Raw genomic sequence first — 18,940 nt, 5'->3', positions numbered from 1 at the left:
AATAAAAAAGGTGTTATTTTCTTCATCCAATCATTATATTAAGAAGACGATCTTCCTTGTAAATAATTATCAAGAAGAAAATTTTCTGTCATTGACTTTATGAGAGGCCTGTTGCTTGACTTGTGTTCTAGAAAAGCCGCCCCTAAACCCTTTATGTTGCCTTGTGTCACGTACAAACCAAACCTTAAATTGATTGTCCTAAACAAGCAAAACAAAAAGCTATTTTATAAAATTATTAATCTAAAATTCGGTTAGCAATTATTGATTAACATCATAAGATACGTCAAACTCATTATAATAAGCGGATATTGAAGTCAGCATTTTCTTGTTCACATAGGTCATGGAATTACTGGAAATTAAGAGTTGACGTAATGCACTAGAATAATGTATGAACTAATCGTAAATTAAAATATTTCTTGAGAGGAACTTGATTATGGTTTATGGTGATGACTTGCTTCCGGCATAACTCTTTCTGTGTCAAGCTCTAAGGCAGTAAGGCTTATATTTGGGTCAACATCATTATCACCATATCAATTTACTTACTGGTTTTAGAAATTGGATACAATAAACATGTTCCGAGATTGTTGGAACTCAGCCGCCATCTTGAAAAGTTAGATGATACTTAAATTATTATGAACAATGCTCCATAAACATTTATAAAGTAACAAAATTCAAAATGCGAGTATGAATCACATACTGTATGATGATAACATAATCCATGTAGCTATGTATAAAGATACGATGCTTAATCAAAAGGGTTCTCTGTAGTCAGGGGCCAGGATTCATCTAAATCTTTGGTTGGAATGGGTTGCCGCACATACCGATAATAAAATTGTCTCGGTCTTCGATGGATCCGTGTCTGGAGACAGCAAGCCAATATGTTGTTACAGACAATGGCATCTGCAAGAAACCATCATGAAAACGTTAACAATTACAGAAAAATGTGCATTCCGTATACCCGCAATTCCCAAAACATAGTTCCCAAACTTACAGACTATACAATACAAGCCTATGAACTTTTGCAAGAAACTCCCTCAGCAAAGCAGCTACCTTTCTTCCTTATACTTGGAAGTGTTTTCAAGGATTCAAGACATATTGAAACATGCCTAATCAACTAATTTAGCCAGGTGGTTATCTAGATTCTCTAACAAATGATGTCATTGCGACAGCATATCATTATGAAAACCCATAAAAACTTAGTACTAGTGCATCGAACTTTCCAAAGCTTATTGCTCAATTGAATCTAAGCAAGTCAAGGTTTTTCTATCAATCAGACACTGGAAAGTGGAGTGCTTTAAAGCAAGCAAGCAAGTAGAGTACCTCTGCACATCAAATCCTGACAATCCTTTGATGAACTTTAGATTTCTCAGCATCGATAATCGATTCCACGCGGTTAACCGCATCATCAAGCCTCCCTTTGGCATTCACCACAACGTAATCAAAGTTCTTTAGATGCCTAACCTCTTCTCTCGCCGTAGCAACTCTAACAAGCAACTCCTCTTGACTCTCCGTCTTCCGATCAATCAACCTCTCCACCATAGCAAGCTCACTCTCCGCCACAAGGAATATAAACACAGCAGAGTTACCAAGTATCCTCCTTAACGTCTGAGCTCCTTGAATATCAACTCTAAGAACAATGTCTTCCCCTTTGGCCATAAATTCCTGAATCTGCTTCTTTGGAATCCCTTTGTATTCTCCATAAACAAGTGCGTATTCAAGAAGCTCTTCGTTCTCCACCATTGACAAGAACTGATCTCTCGAGACAAAGAAATAGTCTTTACCATCAACTTCACCAGGTCGCATCGGACGACTAGTGGCGGTAACAACAAAATGAAGACCTTCACGAACCTCACGAAGCTTGTTGATCACTGCGTCTTTACCAACTCCGCTTGGACCGCTAATAACGATGACGATCTGATTCGGCGGCGGGATGATTGGATCGGCGGTGAAAGAAGAACCCAATTGAAATTCGAGGGAACGAAGCGACTCGGGTTTGGTGGGAGATTGGATAGGGGACGAATTAGGGTTTCCTGGGATATGGGTATCGGTCATTTTCAAGGAGGAGTACGAGAGAGCAGAAGAGTGACGGAGTGGTTGAGGAAAAGAGCGGGGGATGAAGATGGGTTTGTTGGGGAAGATGATGGAGCGAGAGAATGAAGAACAGAGCTTGCGAATCATTTGAGGAGTAAAGTAGCAACCTTTGGGATTCCCAAAGAAGTTTGGTGGAGTGGATTGGGTCACTCGAGCCACCGATGCTTTGCCGCGATTTTGACCTGTATCTTCGCTTAAGAGCTTAGCACGATATCAACTAGGGTTTACTTGTTCAAAATTCCTTTTGGTAGATATTAGCCTAATATATACACAAAATATTCGATTTATGATGAAATTTGCACAGAATAATCTATATTTAGCAGCATAATATTTTTCGATTAGCCATCTATTTATTAAATACTCGATTAGCCTAATGATTTTTTTTGACATAAGTTAAAATTGACTCATGTTTTAAAAATAAAACACATGTAATTTTGTATTGGTAAATACAATTCGACTTGAGATTCGATTACAAAACTGTTAAAAAGATAAATAAAAAAAGAATGAAAAAACTTAAAAAGGTAAAAAAAATTGTATCTCTTTATTTGATGTATTGTTCTATTTTACTGGTTGGTCATAATAAAATCGAATAACACTTGAACTTATTTTATGCGCTAATTTATGTATTATTATTATTTTGTAGGTAAACACAAATCTTAATTGTGAGAAATTTCAGATTATGATTTGCAAAGAGAGTAAAGAAAATATTATCAGTTTAATCTCCTTCCTAAAAATAAACAAACAAATATTTGCTGCTAAACACAATTAGAAAGGAGATGTAATAATTTTAGTATTTCTTAAGTTGCGACGTTATATATTCGCAACCTACCAAACTGTTGTGTTTAAAACTTAAACCGATCTATCAAGCAAGTGGTTCCTCTCTCTCTCTACCTCTCGTTTTTGGCCAACGTCGTCGTCTTCACGATCCACGACGATTCAGTTCTTGAGTTCCGGCGATTATCGGTCTCTCACTTCTGGTTCCGTTGAACCCCTCATTTCTCTTCTCGCCCGTGCTCTCAAATTCCGATATTTGCCCCTGTGATTCGAAACCCTAATTTCGCCTATCAATCTGGAAAATCTCTCAATTCGAAGACTTTAGCAGCGCAAAGATACTCTATCCGGGTAATAAGATCGAAGAAACCATCAATTTCTTACCAAAGTCGTGATTCTTGGATCTCGTCTTTGTTTGATGGACACAATTAGGGTTTCCAAGGAGGTTCCTGGATCTTCGAAATCGACCGCACAGTCGCTCACGGAGTCGACCTCTCGCACGGAAACCATCAATGGCTCCCACGAATTCAAGATCAGCGGCTACTCTTTGGTCAAAGGCATGGGGATTGGCAAATACGTTGCCTCGGATACTTTCATGGTCGGTGGATACTCCTGGGCCATCTACTTCTACCCAGATGGAAAGAGTCCAGAGGATAATTCTGTCTACGTGTCTCTCTTCATAGCCCTTGCGAGTGAAGGAGCCGATGTTAGGGCTTTGTTTGAGCTTACCCTCGTGGATCAGAGCGGTAACGAAAGGCACAAAGTTCATAGCCATTTTGGTAGAACTCTCGAAAGCGGACCCTATACTCTTAAATATCGAGGGAGTATGTGGTGAGTAAATTATTATCCTTCTCTTGGAAAAAAATTACAGCTTTGAGTGAATTTAAGAAATGCTATTGCCTAGTCTCTGCCTTGTACTGATGAGTATAGATAATGTGACATGTTTTTGGTTTCTATAATGTTTAATTTGTTGATGATTGCTTAATTTTTAGGGGATACAAACGATTTTTCAAGAGGTCTCTTTTGGAGTCATCGGACTATCTGAAGGACAATGGTCTCTTGGTCCGGTGTTGTGTTGGAGTGGTGAAGTCACGCACAGAAGGACCGAGGTGTTACAATATCCCGGTGCCGGTTTCTGGCTTGGGTCAGCAGTTTGGAAAGCTTTTGGAAAGTGGGAAAGGAGCTGACGTTACTTTCGAAGTTGATGGAGAAACATTTCCTGCTCACAAATTGGTTCTTGCAGCACGTTCTGCAGTTTTCAGGGCACAGCTTTTTGGCCCGTTGAGAAGTGAAAATACCAATTGTATAATCATAGAAGACGTACAAGCCCCTATTTTCAAGGTTCTCCCTTTAACTCTCTTTCTGGACTAAAACCTGTTTTTCCTTGGCATGACTTTGTAGAATTTTATATTTGTAGCTTTAGAAGTTGAGGCTGTTAGTTTTAGTCCTAAGTGTATAAGGCCTTATAAGAAGAGATAGCTTTCTTGGTTCCTTGCCTTTTCTCGGGTGAGTGATTGTGGTGTGATACAGGATTTTCTGTTTACGAGTGTACAATCCGGGACCTTCTCCTGGGGTGCTGCTCCCGTTCTCAAATATTACTCACCCGGGATAAGGTTTAATCTTTCTACTTTTCTTTTGGATTGCATGATTGTCTCGATTTCCCGCATGCAGTAAATACATAGAGAAATTATGTTATAGATCATCATGTTCATGTCAAATTTTCTGCTTTTCAGCTTTGCTTTTTTTTGTTAAGATTGGTCTTTAGTCGATGTGCGAGTTTTAGATCATGGCTCCTGTAAATTTAAGGTTGATACAAATTCCCTTCCTTTTGGTTTATTGTACTTTTTTGTTGTTGTTGCAGATGTTGCTTCATTTTATCTACTGGGATGAAATGCCTGATATGCAAGACTTAATCGGCACAGACTTGAAATGGGCATCAACTCTTGTGGCTCAGCATCTGCTTGCAGCTGCAGACCGTTATGCTCTTGAGCGGCTTAGAACAATATGCGAGTCAAAACTCTGTGAAGGAATCAGCATAAATACGGTAGCAACCACCTTGGCTCTTGCAGAGCAGCATCATTGTTTCCAGCTGAAAGCCGCCTGCCTCAAATTTATAGCTTTGCCAGAAAACCTGAAAGGTACAGAAGATCACTCCTTGCTTGTTTGAATCGCTTTGATCATGTCTGAAATCTGAAGGCCGCCCTTGTAACAAAAAGTTGTCTGTAATTTCTTTAGCTGTGATGGAAACGGATGGGTTTGATTATCTGAAGGAAAGCTGCCCGTCCCTACTAAGTGAGCTATTGGAGTATGTGGCTAGGCTGAGTGAGCACTCTTTAACATCATCAGGGCATCGAAAGGAGTTATTTGCTGATGGTTGTGACTTAAATGGGAGACGTGTGAAGCAACGGTTACATTAGCAACTAATTGAGAGAGAGAGAGAGAGAGAGGTCACTTCGAGAGCCTGAGAAGATGATGGTGAAGTAAACAGAATTTTAGAAGAGTAAAGATTTGTGTATTTGTCATTGTAAAAGGATTAGTGGTTGATCTGTGTTGTTCAGCTAGCTAATAGAGTGAAATGTTGGGTTTTTTTCTTTTCTTTTCTCTTTTGTTTTCCCAGGATTTTATGACCAGAACCGGTTCTCTCAAGGAAAAAGTTTCATGTGACTTCATTGATAAATTTGGACTTGCCAAAAATCATTGCAGAAACTGGTTCTAATATGTTTGAACAAAAAAGTTCACTAAGCTTTCTTATTTGAGGTCCCAGACAATAACCTTTTGATATGTCCAATAGGACAACTATTTAAGTCTCAACCACACAACAAAGTTTTCAATTACTAGAAAGGGACAGAGACTGAATTCAAGGAAACGGCAGTTTTGATGGCCAAACTTAAAACAGTTGATTAGGTTGCATCTTCAGAAACAGAGCAAAAGAGTATCTGGTCACACGATCCAGTGAACTTGAAATTCAGTCAAGTAATCAAAGATAAACGCCTAGAACTGCAAGTATTAGTTGTAAAAACGTTTTCCCAATTTTTTTTGAAATCCCTAATTCCAGAATCCAAGGAACTGAACAGAATTGATATCTATACAAAGTAGAGCAGTTCCTACGCCAACGACACCAACTTTCTTAATCAGTAGCAAGAGCCAAAAGCAAACACAGAAAATTCGTCGCCTAAACCAATTAGTAGGAGGCAGTGCAGCGAGTGATCCATATGATAAAGTGAACAAACATGTTTCTGCCTTTTTTTGCGTGGTATGTAATGTAGTTCAATAAAAAGTTAAGTGTTCAAGTTGTAATATTGGGACATTTCTAAGGTAAAAGAAATTAAAAAATCCGCAAACAAAGCTGTCTGGATTTCTCTAGTTTCCAAGATGAACTATGCAAACATTGAATGTGATAAATTTATAATGATAGATATAAGAGTTCCTATCGACCTGATCAGCGATGGTCGACCCCTCCCTTCAGAGCCAAGTTCGCTTGCGATCTGCAGAAGATAACGGCGTAAACTGAATCAGTATGCAAAGAGAAGAACAAAATGACTTCAGAACACAATGTCAACCAAAAATACTTTGATTTGATTATGGATTGAAAGAGAGATGTGAGTCAAACAAAGAAAGAGAACAAGTCTGATAAGAACACATATGACAAAACAAATCACAAAATCTACTGAGAGTAACCAACCAACGACCTTAGTCAGTAGATGAGTAGATAATATTACAAGTTACACACAAAGCAATAAAAAGAAGGCATTCATCTACTCAAGGTTGTTGACAACACCATGTATTGTGCTTTATAAAAGCATGTATTGTTATCGAGTAAATCTCCAATTTTTAGATATTGTTGGTGCTAGGCTGTATAATAATACTCAAGGTTGAAGTCAAGGGAGCCAGAAATGACCATTGAAAACAAGGTCCAAGTTCCAGTATATGAAAGTGGAATCTCAAAGTTATATACATGAAATGTAGATTCTCGACGAAAAGAGGTTGGTTATCAACTAGACAGAGGCTGCTAACTGTATTCTTAGGTTTTAATACAGTGAAACCACCATTTCAAACAATATGAGACAAGGCAATGCCTTCACTACAGTTTCGATCTTAAAAGGAACCTGAATTCTAATTAGAACAATCTAAGGCAGAAGAATCATACTCTATTAACTAAATTCCCACATTTCTTCACATCTGACTTGCCAGTACTATTTCCCTTAAATTCGAATCTACTACAACTGAAAACTCCAGTAATACCGCTAACATAAGATGCAGAACACCGAATGAACATTACAACACCAAACATCATATCCTCTGATTCCCTATCATTTCACACTTAAAGATTCAAACTTGCAGCAGATCTGATCAACACAACCATGACCAATATAAAAAGACAACTCTTTTACCCAGAAACTCACAATTCATTCATCACAAACAATGACTCATAGAGAAGTAATCACACTGTCATCAATCAAAAGAAAGAACCAAAGCTACCAATCCATAATTACACATTCATGGCTAATGGTATCTAAAGAGTCAAGAGAATTGGCTAAAAGCAAGTTCATTTCAGGCAAAATTGAACAACCAAATGAAAATGGATTGAGAAGGAAAGGGTTTGACTTACTTTTTATGACGCCGGCCTCGTTTAGGACCCCAACCTTCAAGCTTAGCAACAGGGCAACCACATCTAGATCGGAAAAGTAAAACAGCACGACCATTAGGCGGAGCCATCCTTCTAAGCTCAGCCCTCAAACACTCGTAATCAGGATTGCTCTCACTACCTCCTTTCCATGGCAATCGATCGATCTCCTTAGTAGCTCCAGATTTAACACATTCCTCCGTCTGCAATTGCAAATCAAACTCCATCGCTTTCTTCAAACCTTTACACTTGGGATTCCGACACTTCCTCGATCTGGGTCCACAACAAAGGTCGAGAAACGCAATTGAAGCGGCGAAGAAGACGGCGAAGGCGAAGAAGTAGGAAGCGGGAGGGATCGAGGAGAGATCTTCATCGTCGGAGAAGATCAAGGAGGAGAGGGAAGGGAAGTGAGAGGAGAGGAGAGAAAAGGAGTGGAAGAGATAGGAGAAGTAAGAGGAGAGGAGGAAAGCGCCGGAGAAGAGGACGAGGATTAGGATGAGGAGGTCGAGAGTCGCGGAAGGAGAGTGCTTGCAGAGGTGGAGAGAGGAGGAGGAGGAGGAGGAAGAGGAGCTGTGATTGGAGGCGGATCTAGAGGCGGAGGAGGAAGGGGGCATGCTATTGGTGGTGGAATGTTCTTCGTCGGAGAGAAGAAGGAGATGGAGCATGTTAGGAGGACGACGACGGTGATGCCTCCTTTACATATACTTATTATGTCTTTATATGTATCTATACATTATTTATTTGCTCATTAACCATTTCTCAGGGAAAGCTAAATAAAATAACTGTAATTTGGGAGACAGATTTCTCATAACTGAAAATATATAAATAAATATACTGAAATAAAATGATCACTTAGATTTAAAGTTAATTTTAAATTTATACATATTTATTTTTGATTTTTTTAAAAAAAATCTTGCATGCTAGGATAAGAGATTGTTGAAATAGACTAGTTTTGTTTGAAACCATAGAAAATAGTTAATAAGTGCATGAATAATATTAAAGTTTATGTACAATCTATGGTGTATATTTATATCAACATTTTGTTGTTCTAGGATATAAAAATCTAATTACATTTATGTATGATAACTTCTTGTTTAATTATAAGAAAATGATTTACTTTCTTTCTATAGTATTTTTATAAAATTAAAATCTAGAGTACATTATGAAAGAGTAAATACATAATACTAAGAATTCTGTCAAATACAAATGACCAAAATAATTAAGTACTTCTATAGCATGATTGAGTTATCATAAATCTGTTCTGGTCAGAAGCTGAACTAAAAAATAAAACGGTAGAAAAATGTCTAGAGTTAGTAGCTAAAGTCTACCAAAGACCAAAGAAGATCGTTTTCATTAAAGTTATAAATTATGTCCTATGTTAGAGGCTTAGAGGTAAACGATGTTGTTGTTTTAATCTGAAATATAGATGCTAATCAGCATTCCACATGGTTAACAACATTACATAGAAGAGTTCGTCCATCTTCTCACTTGAAATTATGGAGAATACAATAAGTCAATAACTATATACACACGGACGAAAATTAACTATAATGGATTTCAATTAATTTTCAGATTTGCTATTGGTGTACTTTAATGCCGATAGTTTCTACTTATATTCATCTAAGTTTTCAGCAAATCATACGTATGTCATATGTCTTTGGTTTCACTAGCCGTTTAATAAGTCATGTCATGTCTTTATTGATTGGCTTGCTTTCAAATTTTCAAGACTGACAAATGAGGTTTCTTTTACAGTCCAAAAAACAAACAAAGAGGTTATAAGCTTTATAAAGTTGGTCTATATCACATGATGATTGATACGCTCTTCTTATGTGGTAATGCGAAGATGGTCAAATATGTGTAATTGTTCTACGTTTTTTTTATCCATACGAAATAGTTGTTTAAAGATATTTAAATGGTTTGTTATCAGTATTTTCTTAAACAATGTAAATTTGTGTCCGTATCATAGTGGGGACTGGGGACAACAACATTTTACATACTAATCATTGTCATATGATTGTACAATTTGTCGATAGAGAGATATAGGAAAATTTAAGAGTACATTAGAATTGGAACCTTTTGTGTGTATAAAGCATTGGTCATAAGTAAAAGGATATGAATAATTGCTATAAGCCATACAATTAAAGAATTAAGAAAAAAAACATGGTTTGTCGGATTAACATAAAAGATTTTGTCCTTGAGGATTATTCCAAGGAGAAGGCCCAAGGAAGAATCAACAATAGTATAACTAAAACTAATTCTAATAGCAATGATAACAAAAGGGAAAAGGCTGCTTAATGTCTAGTGGTTTTAGTTATTTTAATGATTGATTAGATCAAATTTAAACTATGATTGGATTCTTACTGAAATTTTCCTGTTGACTCTAATGATTCTTTGACTTCAAGTTGAGCATTTCTACCATAGTCCAAATTTAGTGGCCTACTATTTATCATAAAACAACACAATCATTCAAACAGCATCCAAGGTCTTTTAGTTGAGGTTTCTTCAATTACAAGTCTAGAACGCGACACAAACTACTACCATAATTATAACAAGACCATACCCACTATAAGTGACTACATAAACATATACATAACATTCAACGGACCGGACTATATACATGTTACCCTCTGTTTAGTAGAACTCGCGATCTGGAAGGATGAGTGGTGCAATGAGTGTCCATATGTAGAGTCCGGCCGTGACCCAACCCGTGCATATCTTGACCCAGACCGAGGTCCATCCCACATCGATCAGAGTCGCACTCTCTGATGAGTCAGTCCATCCCGAGAGAAGCATTGCAGCGTACATGCTCGCAAGCGCAAAGATGATATGGAAGAAGGAGTATGAGTAACTCACAGGCCGTGCCTCGGCTTCACCACTCTTCTTCCCGTCCTCAGGGTCCCCTAACAATGCATCCTTCACACCTGAAAAAAAACGTTTCCAGTAAAAAAGAAGAAACAGAAATCCGAGTCTGGTTCAGAATTATTATTCACAAAACCGAAAAAACCAATGCCCAGGCGTGTTGAAGAGGTTGGCTCAGGTACCTGATCTGGGTGAAGACGGTGGCGAGAGGAATGTGGTGGAAGAGCCAGCTCGGAGGGCGGAGTATAGAACCGAGAGAACCGTAGTGAGCATTCCAAGGATGAGAGTACTTGCGTTCACTGCCTTGGATTTGTTAAGGCCATTGCACACATAGTCATGTGGTTCGCTAGAGAGGCCCGTGTAACAGACATAAGCACAGTAAACCGATATAACTGATGCCGGTAAAAGACTGCCATTCACCGCAGGATGTAAAGCAATAATCGCAAAAACAAAAGCCAAGATCATCGGCATGACAATGAAGAAAACATTAAGTCCACAATCCTGACCAGATGGGTTGAACCAGATGAACAGGATTCCTGAGAAGGTATATGTAGCAATGTAACACACGATTGATATGACAAGCAGAGCGATGTACCTGCACAAAGAATCCCATTAGTCAGAAAATTATAATTTATCAAACTTCAACAAAAAAAAAAGGCCCAAAACAGAATATTGGAACAAACACAGGACAAATGTATAGAAGAGATGCTGATGATACCATTTCTTTTCGTCCTTTTCGACCCATGAATCATTCCAGTTATGTGTAGCATCTAATAATAAGACCACTTGAACCAACAGAAACGCTCCAGCACCAAATTTTGACAACGTTCCTAGAACAATGTGCAAGCACTAAGATTAGCCCGCATATATGGTTTAATATTAAAATCCACAACTTTAAAGTCTCAGTCTTTTAGCAGATATTCAAATTTCCTTGTCATACTTGCAGCTACACCAAAGTATAATATATAATCACACAAATTGCCAACCAGCCCGATTTAAGATCATCAACTAATACTTGATAAAATAACAGCAATGGAATTTTGCAAACCAGTGAATTTCCAATAACATAAACATAACGTGATATGGTAGCACTTTATGTTGGAAACTATGAGGAGCAAAAAAAACTTACCATATAACGAGACGATAACATTTGGAACAAAAAACATGAGGACAACAAGCAAAAACCAGACAATCATCTTCAAACCCCACCCACCATGGTGCCACGAGTCACGCCTGTCATTCTGGTCCTTGACACCAATCATGATCAAAGCATATATTGCAAAGAAGAGGAAATTCCCAAAGCTCACACGAAGAACAGCTTGTTGCTGATACCATTCTTTGGTATATGAATCAGAAGTATTGATCCCTGTTTGTCAAACAACATCCAAAACCGGAGATTTGTATCAATAGGCGATGAAGTTTCCTTTTGCAACACTCAAAATTCTCTCTTAGATCAAGCAGGTTAACACAAAGCATAAACAAACGCAATTGAAAGTTGAAAAACATCCAAATCAACACAGATTGAGATTTCTAAAGTTCTAGTACACAATTATCAATCTGTTGCAGCTACAAAGCAACCAAATTTCCACTGAACCAATACAAATTAAGATTCATACTTAAACGCTTAGTAAGATTCAAGCACAAGACATCACCCAAATCTATCGTTAACCACCGGATTCAATTCCAATTGACAAGATCAAAGAAAACCCAATTTCGAAATTTGATGGTCTCTTTCAATTCCAATCATCAATCTCGGCTAAAAGGAACCTCCTTTTTCACAAACCCAGTTCAGAAAAGGATGAGAGAATCGTACAAGGGAGTTTCTCGAGGAGCGGAGCACCAGTCTCACGAAGAATCCAGGAGACGACAAGAGAGGCACCGAAGAGACCACAATAAGCGATCCTCGCTGATTTCCTCGATATCCCCGATGCTACCGACGAGCATAATCCACAAGTCGCCGACGCACAGCACGAAGCTAAGCAACACGCCATTGTTTCAGAGATTTTTTTTTGTTTTGACTTTCACAATAATCTGTTCTTCTGTTGTGAAGAAGAGATATCACATTTTCGAGAAATTACGAAATCTGTACCTAACATATTAAAACGATCATTCTAACCCATTTTACATGATTGTAACTTGTAAGAGAAACAGAGTGATTAACGGGTAAGCTTAAGCCTGCTCCTCATTGTGTTTACTTCAAAGTCTACAAGAGAACTCAAAAGTCTTAAACATGTTTTGAAATTAGACATTCTAATAGTTTACTACAAAAGACTAGACTCGAAAGAGAAGAAACACAATTGCAGAACTGCATCAGAGAATCAAGTGCTTGCTGCTGCATCGCGGAAGATGTGAATCTTGATTGCATAAACCACTTTGTCCTCGTTGCGGAGAATTTCACATAGGATGGAGTCATTCTCTGTGAACTGGTTTCTCTCGCATATTTTCTGCCATTTGTTTATGCAAACCCGTTGATCTGCCCACTTGGTCGTTTTCGCGGTTAGTTTTCCATATCCGTCAATATAGTCAACATTGTCGCTGAATATCAAGCCGTAGTCTTTCACCAACTGTGCATGAACTAACTGTGCATAATGTATATAGAGCTTTAGTTAGAAAAATAATCATCAACTCGTGAAAGGATTTTTAATGAGACGAGATAATAATATCTAATGAAGTCTTACCAGCTCAAACTTTCTAAGCTTAAGACACGTCTCAAAACAGACATTGTTTGGATCATCCAAATACAGATGTGGATTCTCAATGGTCTTCCTCTTGTCTGCAAAATTCCCATTTGAGATCAAATTCTAAACAGCTTCGGTTATAAGCATCAGTTAAAAGAACAATGTTTACTTACAACTTCTCTGCCTGCTTGTTGTTGGATTCACCACCTCAACGGATTCAACAGATATAGAGGCTGAGGGTAGGTTCTCGGGAGAATACTCACTGTCGCTCTCTATCTCAGCATCACCATGAAGAGAATCGTTGCTAAGGCTTCGAAGAGAAACGTTGCTAGTGCTATGATGAGAATCGTTGCTAAGGCTATCAAGTGAAACATTGCTAGGGCTATGAAGAGAAACGTTGTCATCTTCTGTATCATCAGAGATCTCTTCAACTTGAATGACTGCTCGAGTCTCTTTGCAATCTCCACGACCATAGATACTTACTTCATAACTTTTGTGCCCATCAAACACAAAAGTTAAGAATTCTCCCTCTTTTAACTGGTTATCAGCAACGAAATTTCCCCAGCCTTGTTCAAAATACACTTGCTCTTGCTTGCTCGTCATTGCTACTTTCCAAAATCTTCCACCAGTTCCGATGAGAATCGCAGTCTTGGGCAACGGACGTGGTAAAAGATTGTAGTAAGACCTTGGTATCACCTGCTCAACACAAAGATGTAGCATAAACTAAACTGTTAAAAGTGAGCAAAATATAAGCTAAAGACTCTGTCTGCAAGCGGAGGTAAACAGACAAACAACAAGACCAAGACCTCTTGTTCAATTTTTTCAACAAAGGAGAAAACTCTTTGAGGAAATTCAGTGTTTAGTTTGACATACTCTATCATATTCAAACATAAGTAACACAAACAGAGATAATCCTGAGCTCATTAGTGAAGAAAGTTAAAACTTTTGTCAGTGTCAAGAGATTTAAACATATAGAGTTAAGAATTAAGATAATGTTGCAGATCTCATTCACATCGTTACTGTATCCAAGAAACATATCAACCCAAGCAGCTTTTTCCATGAAATATTCCAGAGAAAAATCTCACCATGGATTCGGAGCTGCAATGGGAGAGGAAGACAGTGAAGAATCTAGGAAGAACATCACCGGAAGCCATGGAAGACGTATGAACTGTGAGAGGAAGAGACAAAGAGAGCAGACGAGTTAGGGAGAAAGAAGAAAGCTACAGAAATTGGGAACAAAGAGAAGAGAGACCATTACCAAGAGGCAAGCTGATCTGGTCCAAACGGTTCTCTTTAATCTTTAGGAAGAAAATTTCCAGAGATTGAATTCTGAAAAAAGAGAAAAGTGAGAGAATACAAAGGAAGCAGAACACAGTTAATGTGTGTTTCTTACGTACGAACCTGTTTTTCTCTGTCCTTGCTCTATGCACAACCAATGAGAGAAAGCAGCATTGCTTTTTCACTTTATATTATGTTATCTTTTAATAAACTCTTTGACCAAATATCTGCAACAGATCAGGTGAGAAGAATCAGTGACAAAGATGCAGAGTTCATAATTGAGAAAGCGTTTTTCTCCTCACTGAAACAAAATCATAAAAAGCTAGATGCTAACAATACTATCAAGCCCATTAAATAGTTAATGTAGGCCCATATTCGGCCCAATAATTAAGATAGTAGGGAGTCTCATTATTGGCTGAAGAATGTAGAATGTACTCATGTAGCTCTTTTCTCTTGGGCCGAAGACTTTTGGTAGCTTTGGAGTTAAAAGTCACATGATTAAACACAGCCTCAACGGCCAACAACAACATATTCAAGATTAGAGCCATTAACGTATAAGCTCGTTTAGTGAGGAGATTCTGTAATAATTTACTCTTTTTCTTACTTTAATATTCTCTTGCGCTTTAAATTTTATCAGTTTGGTTTCTTAGAGAATTTTAAAACTGCGAAAAAGTATCATTTTTATGTATAAGCTAAATTCTATCTTGAGCAACAACAAAAAAAAAAGGAATTCTTGAATCAAAGTAAGAAGATTAATAAAATAGATGAACTATTTTTGTGAATAATGTGAATGGACACTTTGATTAAGCTAAAGTGGTATTGAAAATAGACAACTACTAATCTAAGAAGAAGAAAATTCTTATATTGTCTTATCAAAAATTGTTAGTTGTACTAAATCTCCAACGGTTTTCCATTTACTGATAATTATAACATCTGAGCTAGCTCTTTTATCTTTTTAGCCAAAAAAATCTCTGAAATTGATATTTGGATAATTACTATTTTCTTTTTAAAGTGACAATCGTCTTATTTATTGAGCCATTTTTTTGACAAAACAATTTTTTTTCTTTTCACTTCTGCAGAGAAAATAGGAGCGACGGTGGAGAGAGAGAGGACAATAACAAAACAAATGCATGTGACGCCAATCAACACCATACACGACGTATTAATTGTTTAAAGTAAAAGACAACAGTACCCCTACCGGCACACCGACGCGACTTCGTTGCCCACATGTCCGCTGGGCAATTATTTAGCGCGGTCGTCGGGTTGGTGTCATGGTAAATCCAGTAAACATCAGGGGTATAACCGTCAATCCGTAAAATTGTCTTTTTCTCTCCGTCCGCCTCCTCTAAATTGCTTTTTTGGCTGCACTGAGAAATCAGAATCCTAAATTTTTCTTTGGGAGATCAATTTTAGCTGTCAAATTTTGAGTTCTTTTCCTTATCTTTGCACTTATTAGTATACATTTCGTTTTGTCTAGTCAAGAAAAATCTAAGACTTTTTAATCCTCCCTTGTCTTCTGGAAATCTGGGAGGATTTTAAGGTTCTTCTTGTCCAAAAATTAAAAAAATTGCCAATTGTGGATTGTGTATCATTCATTGTCATCATCTAATCTTCTTCTTCTTCTACTTACGAGTTTGGAGAAGTTATCCGCCATTGAAGCATTTAAAGTAAGTTTAATATTATCTTACTATAAAGTTAGTATTATGACTTTTAATCTTTTCTCGGTAATTGCCTTGTTTGTCGTCAAATTATTGAATCCTCATTTTCTGGGTTTTTGTTTCTTGTTGTCGGATCTTCAGATGCCGGAGAAAGGAATGATTTTCCCGCCGGTACCGAGCCAATTGGTGATTTTACGGCCAAGCCCTCTTCTTCAATGGCGGCTTGGTGCTCTTACAGCACTCGTCTGCTTCCTTATGTTAGTCGTTTGGAGTATTGACGGTTGTTCGATTCAAAGCTTCGTTCAGCCATGGAGATTCAATGCTTACTCTGTTCGAATCAGTCCTTCTCCGTCGCCGTTTATGTCAACGAAACCCAATCTAGTATCAGAGAAACCTCACCGCCAAAATCTCACCTTGATGATGGCTCCACGAAATCTGGTTCCGAAGAAGACGAATCTCACTTCAAACTCGACCCGGGTCCAGTTCGAGTGGATAACCGCTGGATCTCAGAAGAATTTCACGGCGAATTTGATGAGAGGTTGGTTGGCTCCGGGAGGAGCGCCGTGTAGAGAAGCGAAGACCGTCGAGATTTCAGTTCCCGGTGTCGACGGGATTGATTCTGTGGAGTTAACCGCCGGAGAGATTCATGAATTCAAATTTCAAGCCATAGACGAATCTGGAAAAAACGTTTGCATTGGTGGGGACTATTTCGAGACTGATATATCCGGCGAGAACTGGAAATCGAGACCACCGGTGAAAGATTTCGGCAACGGAACTTACTCTTTCTCTTTACAGGTTCATCCTGAGTTCGCCGGAGATTTCAATCTCACCGTCATTTTACTCTTCCGTCATTACCAAGGTCTTAAGTTTAGTACCTCACGTTTAGGCTTTGACCGAAAGCTTCGCAATGTTAGATTACGCTTTGTTAAGACGCCTGACGTTACTCTGCCGGAGCTCCGGTCATGTAAAAAATCTGATTTTAACAGAGATGCTTGGTCTGGACGATGGACTAGGCTTGGGAAGAATGATGAGTGTCAGATTAGCAATGACGGGCGTTACCGCTGCCTCGCTGCGGATTTCCCTTGCCGGAAACCGTGGTGCGACGGTGCGGTTGGAGCTATAGAGAGTAATGGTTGGGTTTACTCTAGCCATTGCTCTTTCAAGCTCTTCTCTGCGGAAAAGGCTTGGGATTGCTTGAAAGGCAAATGGATTTTCTTCTGGGGAGATTCGAATCATGTTGATTCGATCAGAAACTTGCTGAATTTCGTCTTGGGTCATCCTGAAATCCCCGCTGTCCCGAGGAGGTTCGATATGAAGTTTTCGAATCCGAAGAACCCTTCGGAGACTGTTAGGATCACGAGTATCTTTAACGGTCATTGGAACGAGACCAAGAACTATCAGGGCCTTGATTCGCTTAAAGACAGGGACTTTAGAGAATTGCTCAAGAAGTACTTCAACGAAGAAACAAACCGTGTTCCCGACGTGATGATCGTGAACTCGGGTCTACACGACGGGATTCACTGGACTAGTCTTAGAGCCTTTGCGAAAGGTGCTGAAACCGCAGCTGCGTTTTGGAGAGAAGTTTTTGACGGGGTCAAAAGCAGAGGATTGCAACCGCCAGAAGTGATTTTCAGGAACACAATCGCGACAGGCGGGTACGCGAGAATGCTAGCGTTTAACCCGAGCAAAATGGAGGCGTTTAACGGAGTGTTTCTCGAGAAAATGAGGGATGCGGGATTGGTCACGAGCGTAGTTGATAACTTCGATATGACGTATCCGTGGCACTACGATAACCGTTGCAACGATGGAGTTCATTACGGAAGAGCTCCAGCGAAAATGCGGTGGAGGGACGGTGAGATTGGACATCAGTACTTTGTGGACTTGATGCTCGTTCACGTATTGCTGAATGCATTGTGTGTAAGATAGATGTGGTAAAGTTTGGTAATTAGGAAGAGTCACGGATTCTTTGTTTATGTGTAGACTTAATTTTTTTGAAGTATAGATTATTATTATTTGGGAAAACTCAACTCAAGCTTGAGTTATATTGTATAATAGCAAGAGATTGGAGCAACAATAGTGTACTATATGTATCTGGTTGACATTTTTCTGATAATGATAATTTTGAATTCTTGGATGATAAATAAGTACAAGTTTAAAATTTTGGCTCAACTCAGCTTCTCTCTGTTTCATTCCTCTGTTCTAATTTCTTAATCCTCTACATACGGTAATTTGGCTGATTGAGAATTTGGGTTTCATATAATCATCTCCATGGATTCTGAAAGCAATATTCTATAGGAGAAAGGGTAAAAGAATAGACCAAATATTTAAGGCAGTGTCTTAAGGAACATAATGCCACAATTGGGTCAGATGAATAATCTTTATCATTGTAAAGCCTAATATTAAGAAGAAAAAGGAGATAATTGGAAACCAAAAGGGAGATTAAAGTTTACATACTTCATAATGGTGAAAGTTCAAGCAAAGTGTGTGTAGATTATGACTATATTATTGTTTTGTTTTAACAAAAAAAATGATATATTCTTGATATCTTTTGGAAGTAGCAAGCGAGGTATATGATCAACTTGATAAATAGAAATAACGAAGTATTTGTCGGCGTCACACATACCAAATTTTCCTTCACCACATGAATATAATTATCTCTTAGATTTGCTGGTTTATTATGTGAAGCATGTTTTTTGAATAAACAGATCATATTATCAATTGAGACTTGAAAATATTTAAAATGCATAGCTCCATTTGGTTTTTGTTTTTATCGTAAATTAAATTTATGAGTCGAAAACTAGACTAGTTTTTTGAGACGCACGCTATTGATAATTCAATTTGGTCTCTTTTTTTTTCATCAATTCATAATTCAATTTGGTCTTGACTCTTGATCAACATGATGAATCACTAAAACAAGGACGACATTCCACTATCCGGTTTAATCTGGTTAAGATATTTTTGACTCCTTTCTATATGGTGTA

The 18,940-nt window shown here is 38.1% G+C and overlaps 6 protein-coding genes across 15 annotated transcripts; 2 read left to right on the top strand and 4 right to left on the bottom strand.

The window, feature by feature from the left end:
• Positions 1–476: 476 nt before the first annotated feature.
• Positions 477–2,342, bottom strand: AT3G06200 (P-loop containing nucleoside triphosphate hydrolases superfamily protein). The gene is made up of 2 exons (NM_111495.4): positions 1,321–2,342; positions 477–900 (listed from the first exon to the last, which is right to left on the bottom strand). Exon 1 carries the CDS (start codon positions 2,176–2,178, stop codon positions 1,330–1,332), a length of 849 nt encoding a protein of 282 aa, NP_566276.1. The 5' UTR covers positions 2,179–2,342; the 3' UTR covers positions 477–900; positions 1,321–1,329.
• A 567-nt stretch (positions 2,343–2,909) lies between these two features.
• On the top strand, positions 2,910–5,687 carry BPM2 (BTB-POZ and MATH domain 2). 5 transcript variants are annotated; one of them, NM_001337639.1, is made up of 5 exons: positions 2,936–3,693; positions 3,855–4,203; positions 4,393–4,475; positions 4,724–5,000; positions 5,098–5,625. In NM_001337639.1, exons 1-4 carry the CDS (start codon positions 3,281–3,283, stop codon positions 4,773–4,775), a joined length of 897 nt encoding a protein of 298 aa, NP_001326822.1. In that variant the 5' UTR covers positions 2,936–3,280; the 3' UTR covers positions 4,776–5,000; positions 5,098–5,625. The 5 variants fall into 5 exon arrangements, with proteins under 5 accessions (NP_566275.1, NP_001326823.1, NP_001326822.1 ...); NM_111494.3 differs by lacking the exon at positions 4,393–4,475 and having other exon boundaries at positions 2,910–3,693; positions 5,098–5,687; NM_001337638.1 differs by having other exon boundaries at positions 2,910–3,693; positions 4,393–5,000; positions 5,098–5,687.
• A 124-nt stretch (positions 5,688–5,811) lies between these two features.
• On the bottom strand, positions 5,812–8,298 carry AT3G06180 (Ribosomal protein L34e superfamily protein). 2 transcript variants are annotated; one of them, NM_001337637.1, is made up of 3 exons: positions 7,629–8,298; positions 7,472–7,534; positions 6,085–6,347 (listed from the first exon to the last, which is right to left on the bottom strand). In NM_001337637.1, the coding sequence occupies exons 1-3, from the start codon at positions 8,149–8,151 to the stop codon at positions 6,325–6,327; spliced, it is 609 nt and encodes a 202-aa protein (NP_001325483.1). In that variant the 5' UTR covers positions 8,152–8,298; the 3' UTR covers positions 6,085–6,324. The 2 variants fall into 2 exon arrangements, with proteins under 2 accessions (NP_187269.1, NP_001325483.1); NM_111493.6 differs by having other exon boundaries at positions 5,812–6,347; positions 7,472–8,279.
• Positions 8,299–9,892: 1,594 nt separating this feature from the next.
• AT3G06170 (Serinc-domain containing serine and sphingolipid biosynthesis protein) lies at positions 9,893–12,441 on the bottom strand. Its single transcript, NM_111492.5, has 5 exons — positions 12,159–12,441; positions 11,475–11,711; positions 11,064–11,175; positions 10,528–10,940; positions 9,893–10,407 (listed from the first exon to the last, which is right to left on the bottom strand). The coding sequence occupies exons 1-5, from the start codon at positions 12,334–12,336 to the stop codon at positions 10,118–10,120; spliced, it is 1,230 nt and encodes a 409-aa protein (NP_187268.2). The 5' UTR covers positions 12,337–12,441; the 3' UTR covers positions 9,893–10,117.
• Positions 12,441–15,583, bottom strand: AT3G06160 (AP2/B3-like transcriptional factor family protein; the record flags this gene model as incomplete). 5 transcript variants are annotated; one of them, NM_001202894.2, is made up of 7 exons in its annotated part: positions 12,503–12,924; positions 13,024–13,118; positions 13,197–13,719; positions 14,109–14,191; positions 14,282–14,352; positions 14,425–14,485; positions 15,500–15,583. In NM_001202894.2, 7 exons carry the CDS (start codon positions 15,528–15,530, stop codon positions 12,664–12,666), a joined length of 1,125 nt encoding a protein of 374 aa, NP_001189823.1. The 5 variants fall into 5 exon arrangements, with proteins under 5 accessions (NP_001327926.1, NP_001327927.1, NP_001189823.1 ...); NM_001337636.1 differs by lacking the exon at positions 15,500–15,583 and having other exon boundaries at positions 12,441–12,924; positions 14,425–14,582; NM_001337635.1 differs by lacking the exon at positions 15,500–15,583 and having other exon boundaries at positions 12,441–12,924; positions 14,282–14,582.
• Positions 15,290–18,097, top strand: AT3G06150 (cytochrome P450 family protein). Its single transcript, NM_111490.4, has 2 exons — positions 15,290–15,968; positions 16,101–18,097. The coding sequence occupies exon 2, from the start codon at positions 16,101–16,103 to the stop codon at positions 17,883–17,885; it is 1,785 nt and encodes a 594-aa protein (NP_187266.1). The 5' UTR covers positions 15,290–15,968; the 3' UTR covers positions 17,886–18,097.
• Positions 18,098–18,940: the final 843 nt, after the last annotated feature.

Source organism: Arabidopsis thaliana, chromosome 3, assembly GCF_000001735.4.
Source record: "Arabidopsis thaliana chromosome 3, partial sequence".
Taxonomy (NCBI): Eukaryota; Viridiplantae; Streptophyta; class Magnoliopsida; order Brassicales; family Brassicaceae; genus Arabidopsis; species Arabidopsis thaliana.
This window is presented reverse-complemented; position numbering and strand designations above follow the sequence as displayed.